This window comes from Argopecten irradians, chromosome 14, assembly GCF_041381155.1.
Source record: "Argopecten irradians isolate NY chromosome 14, Ai_NY, whole genome shotgun sequence".
In the NCBI taxonomy this organism is placed as follows: Eukaryota; Metazoa; Mollusca; class Bivalvia; order Pectinida; family Pectinidae; genus Argopecten; species Argopecten irradians.
This window is the reverse complement of record NC_091147.1, coordinates 21,320,911-21,341,560: the sequence shown is the minus strand read 5'-3', so window position 1 is coordinate 21,341,560 and position 20,650 is coordinate 21,320,911. Positions and strand designations below refer to the sequence as shown.

The window sequence follows — 20,650 nt, the reverse complement described above, 5'->3', positions numbered from 1 at the left end:
AAAGTCCATTGTACTGTGTCCAGAGTATGTGTTAGTACAATGTTATATTATTTACAGGTGATATATCGTTCTTAGTTCGCTCTGAACATGGGGAATTATATTTGAGGGAAATTCTGTGAAAAAAGGACAAATATACTACTTGTTGCAGTGTAACCTTTATCTAAAATGCAGATCCTTATTTTCTTTACTTTCTTTATATCTTGGCTGAAATAAATACATTATTCACGTATATATTGATTGATTTGACGAAATTAGAATAGGGGGATTAGTATACAGACTTGCCCCCAGTCTCTTGAATATATATATATGAGACATTCACTATAATTTGGCTTGATAATTTTTGTCTGCAATGCTTGTCTGATTCTCAAGCTAGAGGGAGATAATCTAGTGAAGAACTCTGTTGAGAAAGTCTTAAAAGCAACTAAGGGTCTGGTTATCTGCCCTTACGGTTAAGTATTTATTGTGACGTCATGCGTTTGCGAGCGTAACGTCATACTTTTCGGAGAAAAAAACGTCATAAATTGCGCCCACAAAATAATGACATCACAGTGGATACCTACCCGCAAGGGAGCTAACTCTGTAATATGAAAAGACGGAATTGACGGAACACCAAATGTATGTGTAAGAGATGAAGAATAGAAAACACCACGCTATATATATAACAAATGATAAATGAAGTTTATTGCTCACATCTTAGTTAACCCATGAATAATTGAAGAAACCATTCTGCATCCAGAAATTGCATTGTTGGGAGTGGTAACCGGCTGCCGCTGTGGTTTGGCTTGACATAAGTGCTATATTTTCTGGATAAGGAAGCCAATCTTTGGAATACGGACTTCCGGTTTCGACGAAGGACAAAAACTCCCTACGAATATTGGCCGTAAACATAACATCGCTAGTAGACGGATAGTCTATGGGATATGGCATAAGTCCGTAAAACGCGAACGCGTCCCAACCACTGAAAGATAAGGACGCGTTTGTTTGGAATCCCCAAGGCCAGACTGGCACAGAAGGCCTTGATGTCGTAACATAGCGATACACAGAAGAGTTGGTGTTGACTGCGGCCCATAGCGCCGTGACGTCATTTCCGCATCCAACGCGTGCGTCGGACACCATGGACGTGAATTGTTCTCTTACGGATTTTTCGCCTGTCGGATATAACTTTAATGCCATCTTGGCAATGTCGGTTCCAAATGTTCCAAGTTTGCGTAAAACATAGTCAGTATACATTGATTCATCTGTAAATTCCTTTGGATAAAAATAATAGTCAGTTTCCTGAGCTGCAGTTCCTACAATGAAAAATGAGAGTTTGCAAATCAAGATTAGGTTGTTAAATTCAAAGAAATATATATATACTAATAGCATAACGGTCGAATTATCTGCGTCTTGCTATACAATGTAACACAAACTCTAAGGTGTCTTGATTTATATCTGTTCTGTTATGGCTCGGTGCTCTTAAGTTATTTCCTGACTATGTAAATTATTACGGCTGAAATATAACATATATTTGTATATACATTAAAGTACCATAATATGACATTCATGTTTCGATACAACCATGAAAAGCAGTGATATTAAATGTCTACATGTACCAGTATATAACACAAATCAACCAGATTTGTTTTCTTTATGCTGATTATATGACGCAAAGAGTATCCGTCGACATATTTTTCTTGCACGTTTTGTGATATAATGTACATAGGTCTATTGATATTTTCATCATAGATTATATTTTAACCAATCTGATGAATTTTCATATTGAATCAAAATGCAGTTCCGTTGATCTGTATTCAGTCATTATTGAAGTTGCATTACCAGATTTCGTTTTATATGACATTTCATATATAAATATGGTACATATTAAAACACTTACCTATTATCAGCGGTACGTCAATACTACGTCCATTCACCCATGAATCAAATGGAGACTCCTTGAGGACGAGACCTGGAGTGGTGAGAGGTAGAACAATGGCAGCATAAAATAAAAACACTTTTTGTACCAGGTAAAATTTAAAAAAAGAATGTAGCTATGTATAATTTCTCTTTTGTTCGGCTTAGGTGACTGATAGTTGACATTTCTACGAAATTATTGATATAATAACCAAGGGAAATAACTCCTAATATGCTCAGGAAACATTATAGCCGGAAAATGTTAATTCAAAATTAATGACATGACATAATTAAAGACATACCATCTATGATAGCCAACCCTCCATCAAGTTTTCCTTTGACGGGGACATCAACCAGATCGGTCATTCCCCAGAATGGGAACACGTTCCATGGTACAGCCTGCGTCACTTCCTCAGCCGACAACTGTTGTAGACATGTTAACGTGCTACAGTTTGTGTTTTTCAGGAACACTAAATTGTCTGCGGATGCCTCGGCTAAGGTCTTGTATAGTAGAGGTGACGCGCTCATCATTATCGCCTTTTGGAATGTTCCTTTAGCCAGAGGAGATGCAGTCAAAGCCATAACACTGGTACCACCTGCACTGTGTCCATATACAGTAACCTTCAAACAACAAAAATGTAATCGATATATATGTACAAACATTCCGTATTATGTACAGAGTGACCTCCCTTGCGTGTAGACGTCCATTGTGACGTTATTATTTTGTAAACGAAACTCACATCATTTTCTCTAACATAACGCATGCAAACACATGACGTCACAATGAACATGTGCAGATATAGAGAATACATGGGTAGTATCTTACAATACAAAGTTTATTTTGGTGTGAAACTTAGAAAAGCAGAGATGACGAGGCTTCTCGGCTTTCCGTATAGAACACCAAAATCAAAACATGTATTGCAAGATACTAACCGTGTATTCTGTTTATCCTGCAACAATTATGACATTGAAAACGAAAGCTTATTTCAAGTTATTTACTTATTGGTTTCGCTCGAAGCAAGACGCTTCTTTGAAGCGGGGGACAAGATTCATTCTCTAAACCGAATGAGAATGTACTCCTTTTTACTGCCGAAGGAAATAATTAAGCGCATTTGCATATAGTACCAGTAATTCTATTCAGTGTATGATATTACTGAAACAATATAAAAATACTCAGAAACATCACATAATTACTTTACAAAACATACCTTTGCTATGACAAGAACAAGAAAAAGACGACATCACCATACGAGATTTTCGTTATAATTGTAAAGTTGACGTCATTCCAGTGAATGTGACATCATTTTTTAGCGGGATTGAATGACGTTTCATTCACCGGAAGGTTAAAGTTTTGGATCAAGTCAGAAAAAGTTCCGTCAGATATGGAACAAATTCCCTTGATTGTATTCTATGGAAGGATAAAGCTCACATTTATCCGACAGTAGTTAGCCGTCAGTATGTGGGGCAGTTACAGAATAAAACTTGGTAGAATATAGAATAAACAGAAGGTATTACATTTTATTTTTGTGTGTTGTTTCACTTGTTAAACAATAACTTATGCAATTTCTTTTGTTGTGTAAATAATATATATCTCACCTTCTTCGGATCTCCTCCAAAATTTCGAATATTGTCTCTGACCCATTTCAGAGCCCGGATCTGGTCCATGAAACCATAGTTACCGGACGTGTTAAATTTAGAGTTTTGAGTTAAAATGTCCAGTGCCATGAACCCGAAAGCCTGCAGACGATAGTTCAAACTGACGTAAACGATATTGGTGTCACGCGCAAGTTTCTCATTTGCAGAAAATCCCGGCCAGTCACTATTTCCTGTCAATAAGGATCCACCATGTATGTAAACCATGACAGGTAAGTTAGCTGACGTCGAGTTGGTCGGGCTCCAGACGTTGAGAAAGAGACAATCCTCACTGCCCACAACTTTATCTAGAAGCTGGACGCAAGCATTCCTGAGTCTAGAAGCATTGTATGTGCCTGTCCAGCACGTGCCATTCTCACGTGACAGTGGCTCTGGTGGCTGCCAGCGTCTGGTTCCAACAGGCGGCACGGCATACGGTATTCCTCTGTAGCCAAATCCGTTACCATCAAACTGTCCTTGTACAGGGCCGCACGTGGTTTGAGCAATGGCAGGTCGCGGTAAGCTATCGCTATTTTCTTCTCCGAATAGGAAGCCTTGCGTGACGCCTTGGAGGAGAAGGCCACATAAACACCAGAATAGATACACTGACATCTGAAACACCAGAATAGATATACTGATATCTGAAACACCAGAATAGATACACTGATATCTGAAACACCAGAATAGATACACTGACATCTGAAACACCAGAATAGATACACTGACATCTGAAACATTTATTGAAGTGCAGCAAATTACATAGAGAAAAAAAGAAGCATGTTTCTTTGAAGTGCAGCAAATTACATAGAGAAAAAAAGAAGCATGTTTCTTTGAATTTCTTTTAACGCCAAAGTATTCTATAACATTTAGTATTAACTGTAATGAAAGCGACTTATATGTTTTGATATGAGTTATTAAATATGCCATATATGTCCCTTTGATTTCCTCTGTGTCATTATTGCTGTATAAGTCACTAGTGTAATATATTCCGTAACTGTTCTAATTGGCTATTCAACCCAAACCACGTATAATTCCTAGTCTAGCTCGTATTCAAATGCAATATATTATCTTTTATACTTTTTAATCGGTACCTGAACATCAAAAGATCATTTTGTAAATACTTTACTTATTTAATGATAAAAGACAATGACCTCTGGTGCATTTTACGATACAAAACAAACAAATGTATTTTACTTTTAAGGAAAGCTGTCGTCTTAAGGTTGAAATGATAGTTAATTTCGTATACGTGCTACAAAAAAGTGTAATTTTAATTTTCCAATGCTAGTCTTTGATAGTTCAGAAAAGTTTTAGGCCAACAGTACCTTCCCTACAAAAGTTCTTTCCTCAATTTCGATGTGATCAACCTGAAAAAAACTGCTCTTGTAAAATGTCCGTTTTCTTATATAGAATTTTGAAAATAGACGTTCAAACTAAAGTTGGAAATGGAATAATAATATTATGGCTATGTACTTGATTTTGAGTTATTGTGAATCAAAGATAGCTATTTCACGCAAACTGCGATTTCACCGTAATTTCACTGTTTTGGCAATACGCATGAAAAACAAATGCAATATTTTAAAAATTAGTTGCCTGAAAGATACATCTGTGGATATTCGCAAAATTGATAAAATATATAATAATATCACACCGTCAACCCATTTTTTCTGTCTCCTCAGTATAGCAGTATAAGTTACCTCAACACCCTAAGTTTTGAAGATGACAATGCATCGTTTTTTCAAATTTCTGTTAGATTCAACGCCTCACAGAAACAATTATGATGACTAGCTTTTTTTGTAAAGCTTGGATTCAAAAGAAAAAAACATTGCTGTTTCTAAAACTAGCATAAGAATAAGAGGCTAGCGTGCTTGCTTTTTTGTCCCATTTTTTTTTCTTTTTTTTTTCTTAAAATTCAAATTACTCTTATCTCACTAAAATATACAAATTAATCACCAAAATCTTAAAATTTCATATTTTAATGCTTAAAGTTTTCATTGACGTGAATCCTAAATGATTTACATCAAAATTCAAAATTAACTTGACATCGCTAAATTTATTGTTGCACTCGTAATTTCACCTCCTTAAAAATTGTACATGCATTGTTTCATAATGGTCGCCAAATGGATCATTGGTTAAAGTTTATTTAACTTTTTCTATAAACATAGAAGTATATTTTTGACATATTTTGTTTTTGACAACTTGTTGCAAGTAGAGACATAGGTATTTTTTATAAATCACAAAAAACCCTATTTGAATTATATTGAAACGAGACTTAAAAAAATGAAACCTCAACAGAGCAGATCCTTAATTAGATTAGGTTTGTAGAATCGTATGCTATCCGATTCCCTTTTCTAGCCTTGTTCGATAATAGTCTTCGATAAAAATCATTTAACAGTCTACAGTTTATCCTACATAATAATAACCATCATACACATAATTCAAGCATTTTACATCACAAATCATAAAGTCGTTTGCGTGTGCAGTCGAATCGCCTTTTAAAACGAAAGAAGAAATTACCAACGATCACCTGTGTCATAACCGCTACTGACATGCTATATGCATCATGATCGACAACAAGTATACATATCTTCTGAGCTTAGTATACAATGTTTATATGTGAATTCTACACTAAATGCACTGATATGATTCAGTTAGCAACTAGATATTTGTTCACAGTTGAGTAATAATGTGTACACATATTTGCATATATATTTTCATTATTCTATTACAATAGTGAGCTAGCCGCTTTAACATGTAAAAAGACAATAAACAATCTGATAAAGAAATATACATTGTTTAGTAATGAAGCCAAGTTGGAATCAATACAAAGGAATAGCAAATAATCAACATTGTATACAAAACATATTTTCCGTCAGTAGGCAATTCTGGTTTTATCCATAACACTAGTTATATAGAAATTAAGAAGAAAAAAAAACTCTGTTATTAAATTCTTGCGCATATTAAATAATTCAGTTCTAGTTAAAATAAATGTTATTCAGTCACATCTATGTACATCATGATACTAGTTAATTACATATAGATGTTAAGTCCTACCTTCAAAGTTTATCCCACGTCTTGGCTGTACGAAGACTCTGGTCGTACTGGCTCTGTCAGATAAGAGGCCCGTATTTAAAGGTTTCTGCCGTCACGGTTATCGTCCGTAAACGGGAAAAAAGGTTAAATGTTAGTCACCACTTTGATAATCATCGTATCGTCATCATGCGCAAGCCATGTGTTCACCGACTGCGCCAAATGTTGTTAAAACATTGGTATATATCAAATTTTCTGTAAGTGATAAAACACCAATATAATTATTATACTGTTATACATTTTTTTGTTGGCACTTTATTTCGTGGTTTGATGCTTTCAAATCATTTCGTGGATAGAAATCTTTTCGGTTAGTCTATAGGACAACAATATCCGGGATATTACACAAAACCCTATTTTTTGTTTTTAACACAGAAAATAACGATGATGTCAATGCAACACATAGTGCGTATCAGTACAGTTATCATTTATCAAACCATTTAATTAAAATGAAAACATGCAAGGAACATATAACTACGCATACAAGGAATGTAGTGTAGATTTGTTTTATAATAAGAGAAAAAGTCATGTTCGTTCACAAAGCTTTAGAATTGGAATGGATGGAGGTTTGGGAGTAAGGTCATACATTATGAGGTGGTTATCAGATATTGCGCGGTTGAAGAGCCATATATAGCGCGCTTCATGAAATTTGTCTCTGTCCAGTTTGCATTCATATTGACTCTGAATGTCAACTGAAAGACGTTCAATGCTTAAATAAACAAGACTCTAAATCGAATTTTGAAGAGAAGCATTGAAATCTGTTAATCTGATGCCTTTTTGGTTTTATCAGTTTAACGTCCTATCAACAGTCAGAGTCATCAAAGGACGGGCCAGGTTTGTTGGTTGTGGAAAGCCGAAGTACCCGAAGAAAAAACACCGACCAGCGGTTAGTACCAGGCAAATGCCCCACATGGGATTCGAACTCGCGACCCAGAGGTGAAGGCTTGTGGTAATATGTCGAGACATCTTAACCACTCAGCCATTTGAAAACGTTGATATGGGAATGGATCTTAGATAAATCACTTGTTTTACGATTCTTAACAGCAACGTAGTAATACAGCATGAACTAGATAAGAATACAGATTATAACGGACGTTCTTGCACGCCGTATTGGAAAACGATATTTCACAATATGAGTTGTGTTAATTATCCCTGTGTCATTACCCTGTATGTTATATAAGCTACATTATACATGTAACTACAGAGATATTTTCATTACGTGTGTGTTGATATGACTGCATTACAAGTGAATTTAAATTCTTTTTTTGATTAACACCGTACATTTGATAATATAATATGAATATGAAATGTTAATTTGTACATTACCAGCAATGCATTGCTTCTTCCATTAAGAAATCGTAAACAAGTAATCCTGATCAACGTTTTGTTGTGTTTATTTAAATATTTCAACATATTTCTGAACGTCATATAACCAAATCCAATAATGGCTTAAAAAGTTTGTTTTATAGTGGCTATTTCTGTTGACACCGACATCCCGGTGTAACCATCTGTTTATAGATGGAAAACTTGTTCAATAACAATGAGTCCAAAGTGTTAATGATCATTATGTGGGGTTCTTAAACTAAACATAGTAAACAAAACAACAAAGCATTTCATCAGGATTGATTATCAGATTTGATCATCACATATCAATTCACCCATGAATAACTGAAGAAGCCATTTTGCATCCAGAAATTACATTGATAAGCGTGGTAACCGGAAGTCACTGTAGTATCGTCTGACAGAAGTGCAACACTTTCTGGAAATGGAAGCCAGTCAATAGAATACGGACTTCCGTTTTGAACGAAAGACATAATCTCCCTTCGTATATTTGCCTCAAACAGTATGTCGTCTGTAGATGGATGTTCGAGAACGTCTGGGAGATTTCCGAAAAAAGCGTATCCGTCCCAGCCATGGAACGATAGAACGGTGTCTGATAATATTCCAAAAGGTTTGACAGGTGCAGATGGTTGTGACGTAACAACATAACGATACACAGGGGAATTGGTGTTGACGGCAGCCCATAGCGCCATGACGTCATTTCCGCATCCAACACGTACATCAGACACCATGGACGTAAACTGATATCTGACTGATTCCTTGCCTACCGGATATAGCCTCAAAGCCATTTTAGCAATATCTGTACTAAATGTACCGAGATTACTCATAACATGCTCTTCGTATATAGACTGATTCAAAAGTTCATTTGGGAAAATTACGAAGTCACTTTCTTGTGCAGTAGTTCCTAGAATAAAAATAAAATAAAATATATATCGCTTTAAATGCTCAAATATATTACAAACGAATGAAATATTACAAATGACTTTCTACTCATTTGTCTGCAAGTTATAGAAAGGAAAACTGAAAATTTCCAACTATTCTGGTAGTCAGGACGCGATTGTGAGTATAAATTAATATGATTATGCCGATATGCATTATATTATATGGTAACGGGAAGATATGTGCGAATTTCAACGCCCCGTAAATTCATTATACAAAGTAAGCTATGTAACACTTACCTATAATCAGGGGAACGTCATTACTACGTCCGTTAATCCACGCATCTTGAGGGGTCTCTTGAAGGACAAAACCTGTTAGAGGCAAATCTATTTTATCAACATGATAAAATATTTGTCAAACATGTTTGAAATCAGCCATACTAGACCATTCAAGAAAGGTATGGTTCGCAACGTCTGAATCACTTTGATATTTCATTTGTTTCAATCTAGTTTAAGACATCATTTTGAATACGATTTTTCTTTCATGTCATCTATTACGTATGTTTAGGTAATTGAGGAACAGTTTTATGTGTATAACATGTAATTGATTCACATCATGATTTCATTATTTCTAATACGTGGTTATTCTATCATTAAAAGACACACCGTCAACTATAGCCAACCCGCCGTCCAGTTGACCTTTGATGGGTACATCGACCTGGTCAGCCATGGCCCAGAATGGGTACACGTCCCACGGTACAGCTTGTGTGATAACATCGGGAGACAATTGTTGGAGACATGTGATATTGGTGCAGTTAGTACTTTCAAGAAACACTCTATTGTCGATGACGGCGCCGTCTAAGGTTTTGGTTAACAGGGGTGACGCACTGAGCATCCATGCCTTCTGGAACAATCCCTTCGCCAGTGGAGATGCAAGTAGAACCATCACACTGGTACCACCAGAACTTTGTCCAAACAACGTAACCTATTAACACGAAAATGCATGAATTATTAAATAAGCGATAAATAAGTGATTTATATGTCAATTCTAACATCGAACATGTTTAAGGAAACACATACCAAAAATGCGGATTTTATTTATGAAATAATAGTTGAATATATCACCTTATTCGGATCTCCTCCAAAGTTCCGGATATTCTCTTGGACCCATTTTAGAGCCAGGATCTGGTCCATGAAACCATAGTTACCAGACGTGTTTGTTTTGGAGTTTTGAGTTAAAATGTCCAATGCCATGAAGCCGAAAGCTTGCAGACGATAGTTCATGCTGACGTAAACGGTATTAGTGTCACGCGCCAGTTGTTCGTTAGGGGCATACCCCGGTGTGTCACCGTTACCTATCTCTAGGGATCCACCATGGATGAATACCATGACAGGAAGATTAGCCGACGTCATGTTGGTCGGGGTCCAGACGTTTAGATGTAGGCAATCCTCGGTACCCACTACCCTGTCATCCAATCGCTGTACACATTGAGTTTTCAAGATGGAAGCGTCGAACGTGCCTGGCCAGCACGTGCCATCCGCGTGTGAGAGTGGCTCCGGTGGCTGCCAGCGTCTTGTCCGCACCGGTGGTACGGCATACGGTATTCCCCTGTATCCATAAGCGTTACCATCAAACCGTCCTCTCACTGGACCACATGAGGTTGGCGCAAAGGCAGGTTGTGGATATTGATCTCCGAATAGAAAGCCTTGCGTGACGTCATTGAAGAGAATGCCACTTACACACCAGAATATAAACATATACATCTGAAAAGTAAGATGTATGTGTTGAGCAAGGTGCAGAGGTGAATCGACGCACTTCATCATTTCAGATTATCTAATAAAGTCATAAATATATTGTCGTATGCTGTTTATAATATAACACATTAAATGCCCACTACCGTTCCGAAACAAAAAATAAAAGTTCTTAAAAACAAAAATATAATAAGGAAATACATATCATTGCCTCAGATGACGTTACAACAACAAGAAAATGCCAGATTTCTTGCATAGTATTTGTTAACAGTGAAGATTCATTTCGTTGTTTTGCCGTCTGTCCCACGGATACTTAACATCCGGTACTAACGCGCGGTAATGAGGACGATGGCGGAAAACATACGACGATCCGAGTTATGAAAATAAACATTTCATTTATTTTAATTTAATCTTTAATAAGGTGGTGATGGAAAGTGTATTATAAATGGTAAGCTAATCAATTTTGCGCCTCTACAAAATTATCGATCTCGTTTTACATTCCCATTCAAAAATTGAAAGCCGTTTCGGAAAGGTGGTGGACCTTTAATAATGGAAATGTTTATGTATTTAGGATATAAAACATTAGCATTAGTAATACGCTATTAATGATAATGGTATTGGTTACAGGATTGCATTTGTTGTGTTGTTTTCTGTATTTTTTTTCAAACCATTCTGACAAAATGCAACGCAATTCGGTAACCTGTACAATAAATAGAAACAGGGACTTCCTGGGTCTACTTTTATTTTGGGCACTAAAAGAATATTGGGAAGTGAACATAGCTATCACATGATCGGCGATACTGTAAGAATTGAACATAATTTGTGTTTTTGAAGATGATATGTAAAATAACCCTAAAAAATCACAGCAAAGGAAATCAGAAGGAATCCAAAGATACCTCAGCGATAAAAGTCCGTGAGTATTTCTTATGAAATTAACAAATATATTATAGGAATGCGAGACTCATTTCAGGTGGGTTTTTTTTACATCCATAGCTTACTCCACAAAATACGATTTTGCATATATCCTAAATAGTAATTTTGATGTTTTAGATTCGGCTAGGTTAGAAATGGTAAATCTGGTACATGTATGTATACGTTGTATCATAGTTTTATTATTAACGGATCGCCAGCTGTAAATCAAACCGCACGTGACCTTGCATTTGTTTTATTTTGTGTGCTACAACGCTTGCCCTCACATTTAAAAAGAACACGTGCGTTCGCGAGTACGAGGCGTGGCTATATTACGCCTGCTGATCGGTTGATAATGTAACAAAATAGTTTAGGGATTTTTGTATGTTAATTCGAGGACTTTGAAATGTGATATTTCCCTCGGTCGCTGATATTAGGTAATAGCGCCTGTCCCATTTCCTGGTATTAACCCTCAAAACGTTATACGTTGTATAGAGTTAGAAATGACTGATAAGACAGCGCGGCAGTTATATTTTAGTTCTATGCCTCTTCTATGGTAATATCTGGGCTTCCATGTTTTTTCTTAGGTGTCAATGTTGCAGTATACTAAACAATGTCATGCATATACTGAAATCAAGTAATTGTGTTACGTGTAAATCGAGCCACTAGATATTACATTCTGACGATATTTACCTACCCTTCGGGTCTTCTCCTTGTCTAGGGTGAAGGTCATTACCTGGATTCCGTGAGATAAGAGACATAGCGAGAAGGTAAAAATGCCGGTACAAATTCGTCTGCTTAATAAATATAGAACATCCACGTAAACACTTGATCGCTATCTTTGTTTCCCTTTGGCTCTCTTCCCCACGTCTTATATTTTTATGTTACAATTTTTTTATTCTGTTAGATCATACAAATTTATATCCATATATGTCTGCTCATATTTTATCATCCAATGAACATTGTATCATTTAATGTTATTACTCTTTTGACATTAAAAGTATGTTTTATATATGTAATATGTATCAAATATTCACGAATTGGAAAAAATAGTTGATCAAGTATTGTTATTGTTAACCCGCTACCTTTAATCTACCCGACCAGAATTCTATACCAGGCACGGACGTGAAAAGGTCTGAGATAACATGCATATCCATCAACATGGGTTTTTTCGCCGGACATTCCAGTCTAATACCCCTCGTGAGCTTTCAACCGGGCCAACGATAGTGATTTGTAAAACATATATAATATATAAGTTGTATCACAATCCAAATGAAATAATTACCAATTTAAAATCGTTTAAAAGGTAATCGAAAGATTTATATCGCATTATACCTCCTTCACTCTCTGTATGCGGCATCAAGTATATCGTCAGGACCTTCCTGATGAATAATCATAAACATTTGACGATTCAAGACACTCAAATGCGTAGCATGCGCATATTCACCGTATTGAAAGGAGCAACATTAGACACTATCACAAGTATAACGAAAACTACAATCTGGACCAGTCGGAAGACTTTATCATACTTTATAAATCTGTAATAACATATGTGTCATATGTTTAACCTTATTTCATACAATTAAGTCGTTCTATCAGCGAAATTACAAAAGGTAGCATTACTTTTTTCCTTGGTTATATGAATGTTTAATGTTACCAGTAATGATGGTGATGGTGATCAAGATCAAATAGCTTCATCGAAATAATGCCATATCCGAAGAGAGAAAAGTATAACAGAGGAGATCGTAGGAGAACCTGTATAATCAATATTGTGTAATAGCTGTTAGGTTTCTGGGTATAGATGCTAATATCGGCACCTTATGATCTGAGAGGAGATACTTTGGTATTATAATATTTTGGACTTTATAAGCTACTTGTAGTTCACGCCAGGTTTTCAGAGTGTTCCGGTCTGTAAAGAAGCACTAAATCCCTCAACACATGCAACATTCATGTCCGTAGAGTATGATATTGCACAGTTATTACAAACCAAAATGTACAATTATTGTTAAAAATAGCCAGGATTCATAACGTTTGATTAGGACATCTTGAATTTAAGTTAACTTGACTTAGTAGTCATGACATTCATGTCCGTAGAGTATGATATTGCACAGTTATTACAAACCCAAATGTACAATTATTGTTAAAAATAGCCAGGACTCATAACGTTTAATTAGGACATCTTGAATGTAAGTTAACTTGACTGAGTATAGTATGTACATGTATATTTCGTCGATATCGTCAGATTCAAATATTAGAATTGTTTTATTTAATTTTTACTAAAAGTCCGAAGCTGCGCCTGTTAAATATTAGTTCTATAAATTGACAGAAAGAATTGTTCTATATCTGGACAAGGAAACAAAAAAAAAAAATGCAAAAATTGTTATATTTTTTAACAGAAGAGGAGACCATGATAGGACAGAAATGTTCTATATCTTGACAGGACACGACCGGCGATATTTGAGAGCATTATCCTGTATCTATACCTGAAAAGGGGGTGAAAAAAGAAGATTGTTCTAATTCTTGACAGGGGAAGAAAGGAGATTAAGGGGATCATTGTTCTAAATCTTGACTGAAAAGGGCCGGGGCTAGATAAGAAGGACATGTCGTCAACAAAGGGTCGGGAACCTGATTTTAGTGTGTCTGCATACTTTATACCTATAGGAAATAGTCGGGGATCCATGATGGAACCTTGACGCACATTTGCTTTAATGGTACATAGATTTGAAAAAAAAAATGTTAAAATATTCTGTTTGGTTATCAAGACAATTTTTTTCAAAGTCGTTTTATTATTATGTATATATGTATATTGACTAGTGAAGAAACAGATCGGACTGGTTCGATGACGACGACGAAGACGACGATGATGAGAATGCTGCTGCTGCTGCTGCTGCTGATGATGATGATAAGGAGAGGATATGGCAGAGAATTGTTCTATTTCTTGACTGAGGAAGAAAGACGATAAAAAGGAAGCATTGTTCTAAATTTTGACTGAAACGGAAAGAAAAGATAAGAAAGAAGTGTCGTCAACAAGGGGTCGCTAAAATCAGTGCAGAATGTCAACAACCTGATTTATATAGATAAGAAATAATCGGGGCTCCATTATCGAACCTTGATGCACCCCTGCTTTAATCGTACCAGGTTTCGAGGAATTGTTATCAAATTAGTTTCTGTGTTTGGTTTCAAAAGCGTTTTATATGTATTTATTAATTAAATTAGTAACCGTTAAGTTGGACCGGTTCGATGGCGGCAGGACGACGATGATGATGTTACATCTCCGTTTTCGTGAATACATTATTTCACGTATTCGATATTTTCAATATTTTGACAAATATTAATACTTGACAAATATTAATACTTCACGATCTTGTATTCCTGCATATTCGTACACAATTATATTCGCGATACATTTTACTTTAAGTTTGATGTAATAATCCTTCATCACCGTTTACGTTACCGTCTTCAGAGTATCGCTACATCATTGTCATATCCAAATCAATAAACATTATCTAGACTATTCTGATATACGATTTTAGGCTTTGAAATTATTATTGGAGATATCATTGGTTTGGTAATAATGTGTCAAGCCCTATCCAGAGTCAATGACATTAAAAAAAAGGCATTAGTATGAAATAATTTTACTGATATTGCAAACAGCAATCAGAATTCCAGATTTCCAAATTTCAGTTTCATTATGATTTTTTCTTATAACACTACACTGAGTGGCTTAAACAATACGTACATTAAGATAGTCATAGACACAAATGTACTTAGACACTTTAGCTAAATATAACATAAAATGAGGTCATTTGTTAGAACATTTAACTGTCTTATCTGTTATGAGGTGCTGTTCATCGATAGCATGAAGATATATTCCATGTCTTTTTCACATTTGTTGTTCGTAATATTAAGCTTGAAATGTTCAGTGACCTCTAAATTAAAAACTACCTTTGTTTGCTATAACTACATTCCAACCAGAATCCTATTAATGTTCTCATTAAACATTAGATACACTGGGCTTTGACTCTGCTATAAGAGTAAGGTATTTATTTTAGACAGGATTACCTTAAAGATAAAGATGTGATATCGAGTTGTTAATAAAAAATACTTATAACATTGGTGGTTTTGGTGCAAATTGCTGCAGTTTGCAAAAAAAAAAATACCAGCTTTATTATTAATTTTATATTACCTTACCATGGTATATAGTATAGTGTATGCAGTAACACAGTAACACAGAACCAAATGCTTTCCATAGACGACACTGTTAACGTTTGCCACTGTCCACGTTAAAGGAAGTCCGGTCAACCATGGCTAATTTTGATGAGGGTCATCTCACACAACTGTGACTAAAAATTATAAAAGTACCATCTTCTATATCGGGGGAGGGGGCATCTTTTGTTAATTTGTTGCACTAACATTTTTCATAAAATTCCTATCTTGAGTATCCCCCCTGTCAGAAACAGATAAAAAAAATTCAAATTTCTTTAATTATTAATGTGATGTTCCTAAATTTAGACTTTTTGTATTTTATTACAATTTTATTTGCAATCCGGAACTTTCCTGAATTTGCAGTCCGGATGTTAGTCTAGCCAAAGTTTAGATTCGACTCAGGTTGTCAACATGCCGGGCCACGGCTAAATCAAAGGAAAATTTAGGTCCCCCACAGGGTAGGTTTATTCCCTGTCCATAGATTGTTTATATGTATTTTTGTCTACTATATGATTGGAAACATTATTCAGTCATTGTGATTATTTCACGATAGTTTATTTGCCATTTTAGTCATTTGATTATCGTTGATCATGTATCGTCTGCTGGAGCACATGTTCAGTGCTTGTAAGTCATATTTTAGGACCCTGCGTGTCACTGGTATAGCAAATGTTGATTATAGGTATTATATAAGTATATTTACTAGATAGGTATAATGTGAATAAGCCTTTTAGATAGATATAATTACTGTTTCGATCGAAGTATAATTTAGTCAATTCGTCCTCGTATAATTACATGTCTATACATGGGACGAAATGTCTTACTAGGCAAACTTTATTATAGATAACAATTTATTATAAATAATGTACTTAGAGACATTCTGTCTGAAGGTGAATGCATATATATTGTGTTCATATATAGAAATATTGTCAAATAGGAAATCCAGGTAATTTACATGCGTAATTTTGTTCTCATATCTCATTATTTACACTTATTATCTCTAGTCAATTATGTGTATAGTTATCAAAGTATTGAGGGTACTGAGATAGATTAAGTTTCAATTAGGCATGTGTAGTTATAAGGACACATTGTACATCTGTCTTATTGTGCCTTTATTTTCATATGTTGTAGTCTTTTAACTTCCTCCGGGGAGTTCTGTGAATCGAATACCTTCCTTCAGGGAGTTCAGTGAAAGGAATAACTACCTTCCTCCGGGAAGTTCAATGTAAACAGATGTACCTTCCTCTGGGGAGATTTGCGAAATAAACAAGTGAACCTACAGAAATCTGAGTCATGTCATAAACACCACAGTAAAAGACCTGCGAGTAAAGACCTGCGAATCGTGAACCTACAGGAAACTCGTCGAGACTACACAACAACAATGAGTATGGCAAGCGAGACACGTACCAGGAACTTAACACCAGAAGGCGAGACAATGTTTCAAGCCGTTGTTCAAGACTATTCTAAAAAGTTGGTGAAATTAGGAGCTACAATTCATGATTTGATCCATAGGATAATCATAAATGCTGAAGAAGGTTGTTAGAAAGAATTACTCGTAAACAAATCTCTCTACATAGATGTTTCAGACAAATTCATGGATTTTCTTCAGAGGACAAGAACAGCAGATAGTTTTAGAGAACTTGCCAGTCACAAACTTGTTCGTGAAAGTATTCTTTCCAAGATTGATTCCGCAGACAGAGGCCCTCCAACAAAGGAAGACAAGGCACGGTCACAAACATCGTTTTGTTCCAGTCGATCCCATAGATCCTCAGTTGATTACATACTTACTAAACAGAGACTAAAACATGAAAGAGCAAAGGTGAACATGGAGTTTATGGAAAAGGAGGCAAAAGTATTAAAACAACAAACTGCAGTTGACATAAGTCTGAAATTACTTAGATCGAAAAGAGACCTAAAAAAAGCAGAGGCAGAACTCCATGCTGTACAGGAACTTATTGAGGAAGATAAGAACAGCCTTGATAGTCATGGATTACAGCTACGTACAGAAGCCTTTGTAAACGATACTGTGAATTTTGTAGGGAAGGATATCAACCAGGCAGATCAGCCGAGTCCAGAACCAATACAGAACCTCCCTCCGCTTCCTGATTTCAGTAACATTACAGCTGATCAATTCACCAGCCCTCCACTTCGTCCATCTGCTCCAACCTTCCAACCGGGTTTATCGGAGTTCCCATTTTCAAATCAACTGCCAAAGGAAACCCCTCAGGTTACGTTTGTTACACACCGTCCTATAAGACCTCCAGTACAATCTACACCACTGGAGGCACACGTACCACAGTTTGTCATCCCAGATTCTCCTCGTATCGCTTCATCTGAATGGGGCTCCCCTGAACAACATCCAGCCACACCTAGTCCAGCTATGATTAACAGCAGTTGTAAGGACACCACGGAACTCACCAAGTTCATGATAAAAAAGGATCTTTTGTTGTCAAGATTCACTCAGTTCTCAGATGAACCACAAAGATTCATGCTTTGGAAAGCCAGTTTCAAGAACATTATAAGAGAGCTTGATGTCACTGTTACAGAAGAACTTGATCTTTTAGTAAGATGGTTGGGCCCAGAGTCCTCTAAACAGGCATTAAGTCTTAGAGCAGCACACTCCCATGATGAGAGGTTAGCACTTACCAAGATATGGGATAGAATCGACAGCAGGTATGGTTCTCCGGAGCTTGTTGTACAGTCATTTCAAAGGAGGCTCGATCAATTCCCAAGGCTATCTAACAAGGATAATCTGAAGATGTATGAACTTTCTGATTTACTGACTGAGATGCAATCCTTAAAGGAAAACGTGATGTACACTGCTTCTTTGGCTCATTTAACTCTTCAGCTGGAGTGAAGTCTATAGTCAACAAACTTCCATCGTTCGTACAACGGAAATGGACAGACATGGCCTTTAGGCACAAGAAAGATCAAAACATCCTCTATCCACCATTTAGTGTCTTCTCCTGTTTCGTAGCGTGTATGGCTGAAAGAATGAATGATCCAGGACTTCAATTGGACCCTCCTCAGTCAACTCAATCCAAGGTATCAGATAGTGCTACAGGGAAGAGGAGCGGAAATATGAAGGTTTCTACTAAAAAGACTGACGTAGAGAAACAAAACCCTCCAGCTCACATATGTCCTATTCACGGTGAAGGTGCCCGTCACACCTTGAAAGACTGTCGCTTATTCTCATCCAAGCCTGTACCTGATAGGAAGGATATTCTGAAAAAACATGGTTACTGCTTTAAATGTTGTAATGACAATCATCTAGCAAAATCCTGCAAAGTCACTGTGAAGTGTGATATTTGTTGTGGAAGTCGGCACCCTACTGTACTCCATATAGAAGACTACTCCCAGAATCCTACTTCAGTCCATGAAGGGGAGCATAGCTCTACCACTGTCTCAGGACAACATAACAGTACTCAGGCCTGCTGTACGCAAGTGTGTAAAGACCCGACAGTAATGGGTAAATCATGTTCAAAAACTGTACTTGTCAAAGTATATCCTAATGGAGAGCAATACAAGGCTATTCGTCTAAACGCAGTCATAGATGACCAGAGTAATGCTAGTTTAGCCAAAACTGCATTTTCGACAGATTTGGAGAAAACGGTCAATATACAGAGTACACCATGGCGTCCTGTTCTGGAGTAATTCCTTGCTCTGGGAGGAAAGCCCAAGGATACGTGGTGGAGTCAATAGATGGAGAGTTTTCTCTTAACCTTCCAGTCATCCTGGAATGTGACAATATCCCGAATAACCGGAATGAAATCCCTACTCCTGAGGCAGCTCGAGTTCATTCCCATTTGCATGGAATCGCTCAACAAATTCAACCATTAGATCACAACGCAGATATCTTGATGGTAATAGGACGCGACATGCCTACTGCGCATCATGTCATGGACCAAAGGATAGGACCCATGGACGGACCATACGCCCAACGTCTCAAACTTGGATGGGTTATTATTGCAGAAGTATGTCTGGGCAAGGTACACCAGACATCCTATATAACTACGAATAAGGTACATACCCTCGTTGATGGACGACCCTCATTGATGGAACCCTGTCCTAACTGTTTTGATTTCAAAGAGGACAATCCCAGAACAACCACCTTCCCGTTGTTTGCCAAGACTCAACACGACGATAAGCCTGGCCACTCGATTGAGGATAAACAGTTCCTGCGTGTGATGAACAGTGGTTTCAAGAAAAACAGTCATGGTCAGTGGGAAGCACCTCTACCGTTAAGGCCAGATCGTCCGCGATTGCCTGACAATCGAGCCCAGAGCCTACGAACAGCAACGATACTGGATACCAGTCTCCATAGAGATCAGCGTAAACATTCTCATATGATGGAATTCATGTCTAAAGTCTTGGAAAAGGGACATGCAGAAATTGCCCCAGATCTCGCATCGGAAGAAGAGCGATGGTACTTACCGCTGTTTGGAATATACAATCCTAAAAAGCCAAACAAGATTCGCTGTGTTTTTGACTCCTCTGCAAAGGAAAATGGCCTTTCTCTCAACAGCGTGCTAATGACCGGTCCAGATCTCAATAACAGTTTACTCGGATTGCTACTCAGGTTTCGAAAGGATCCAGTTGCAGTTATTGCTGATGTAGAACAAATGTTCTACTGCTTTAAAGTAGTCCAGGAACACCGTAACCTTCTACGATTCTTCTGGTATGCCGACAACTCCATTTCGAACCCACTGATTGAGTATCGCATGACTGCCTATGTTTTTGGGAACTCGCCATTCCCAGCAGTTGCCTCGTACGGTCTAAGAAAAGCAGCAGAGAATTCTGACAAGGAGTTTGTATCAAGGAATTTCTACGTGGATGATGGTCTTACATCTACCCTGATGCAACTACAGCCGTATCACTCATTAAGAGAACCCAAAGGAGTTTACACGAGAATGGTGGAATTAGACTTCACAAAATTGCATCCAATTCTGAAGAAGTTTTGA

At 36.9% G+C, this 20,650-nt stretch overlaps 3 protein-coding genes across 4 annotated transcripts; 1 reads left to right on the top strand and 2 right to left on the bottom strand.

Annotated features, from left to right (window-relative positions):
• Positions 1–657: 657 nt before the first annotated feature.
• Positions 658–6,634, bottom strand: LOC138307658 (para-nitrobenzyl esterase-like). Its single transcript, XM_069248476.1, has 5 exons — positions 6,574–6,634; positions 3,487–4,134; positions 2,193–2,511; positions 1,874–1,945; positions 658–1,289 (listed from the first exon to the last, which is right to left on the bottom strand). The coding sequence occupies exons 2-5, from the start codon at positions 4,132–4,134 to the stop codon at positions 694–696; spliced, it is 1,635 nt and encodes a 544-aa protein (XP_069104577.1). The 5' UTR covers positions 6,574–6,634; the 3' UTR covers positions 658–693.
• A 1,581-nt stretch (positions 6,635–8,215) lies between these two features.
• On the bottom strand, positions 8,216–12,224 carry LOC138307659 (para-nitrobenzyl esterase-like). Of its 2 annotated transcripts, none has more exons than XM_069248478.1 (5): positions 12,180–12,224; positions 9,951–10,589; positions 9,492–9,810; positions 9,126–9,197; positions 8,216–8,851 (listed from the first exon to the last, which is right to left on the bottom strand). In XM_069248478.1, exons 2-5 carry the CDS (start codon positions 10,587–10,589, stop codon positions 8,256–8,258), a joined length of 1,626 nt encoding a protein of 541 aa, XP_069104579.1. In that variant the 5' UTR covers positions 12,180–12,224; the 3' UTR covers positions 8,216–8,255. The 2 variants fall into 2 exon arrangements, with proteins under 2 accessions (XP_069104579.1, XP_069104578.1); XM_069248477.1 differs by having other exon boundaries at positions 12,184–12,218.
• Positions 12,225–19,567: 7,343 nt separating this feature from the next.
• Positions 19,568–20,650, top strand: LOC138307095 (uncharacterized). Its single transcript, XM_069247725.1, has one exon. The coding sequence runs from the start codon at positions 19,568–19,570 to the stop codon at positions 20,648–20,650; it is 1,083 nt and encodes a 360-aa protein (XP_069103826.1).

Bases quoted from the DNA above. Each gene is read 5' to 3' on its own strand.
- LOC138307658 (XM_069248476.1), bottom strand. From the start codon at position 4,134: ATGTCAGTGTATCTATTCTGGTGTTTATGTGGCCTTCTCCTCCAAGGC. The intron at 1,946-2,192 runs GTATGTCTTTAA...TCACCACTCCAG, and splicing joins AGGGTTGGCTATCATAGATG to GTCTCGTCCTCAAGGAGTCT. The intron at 1,290-1,873 runs GTAAGTGTTTTA...TTTTCATTGTAG, and splicing joins TGACGTACCGCTGATAATAG to GAACTGCAGCTCAGGAAACT.
- LOC138307659 (XM_069248478.1), bottom strand. From the start codon at position 10,589: ATGTATATGTTTATATTCTGGTGTGTAAGTGGCATTCTCTTCAATGAC. The intron at 9,811-9,950 runs GTGATATATTCA...TCGTGTTAATAG, and splicing joins TTGGAGGAGATCCGAATAAG to GTTACGTTGTTTGGACAAAG. The intron at 8,852-9,125 runs GTAAGTGTTACA...TTTTTATTCTAG, and splicing joins TGACGTTCCCCTGATTATAG to GAACTACTGCACAAGAAAGT.
- LOC138307095 (XM_069247725.1), top strand. From the start codon at position 19,568: ATGCCTACTGCGCATCATGTCATGGACCAAAGGATAGGACCCATGGAC.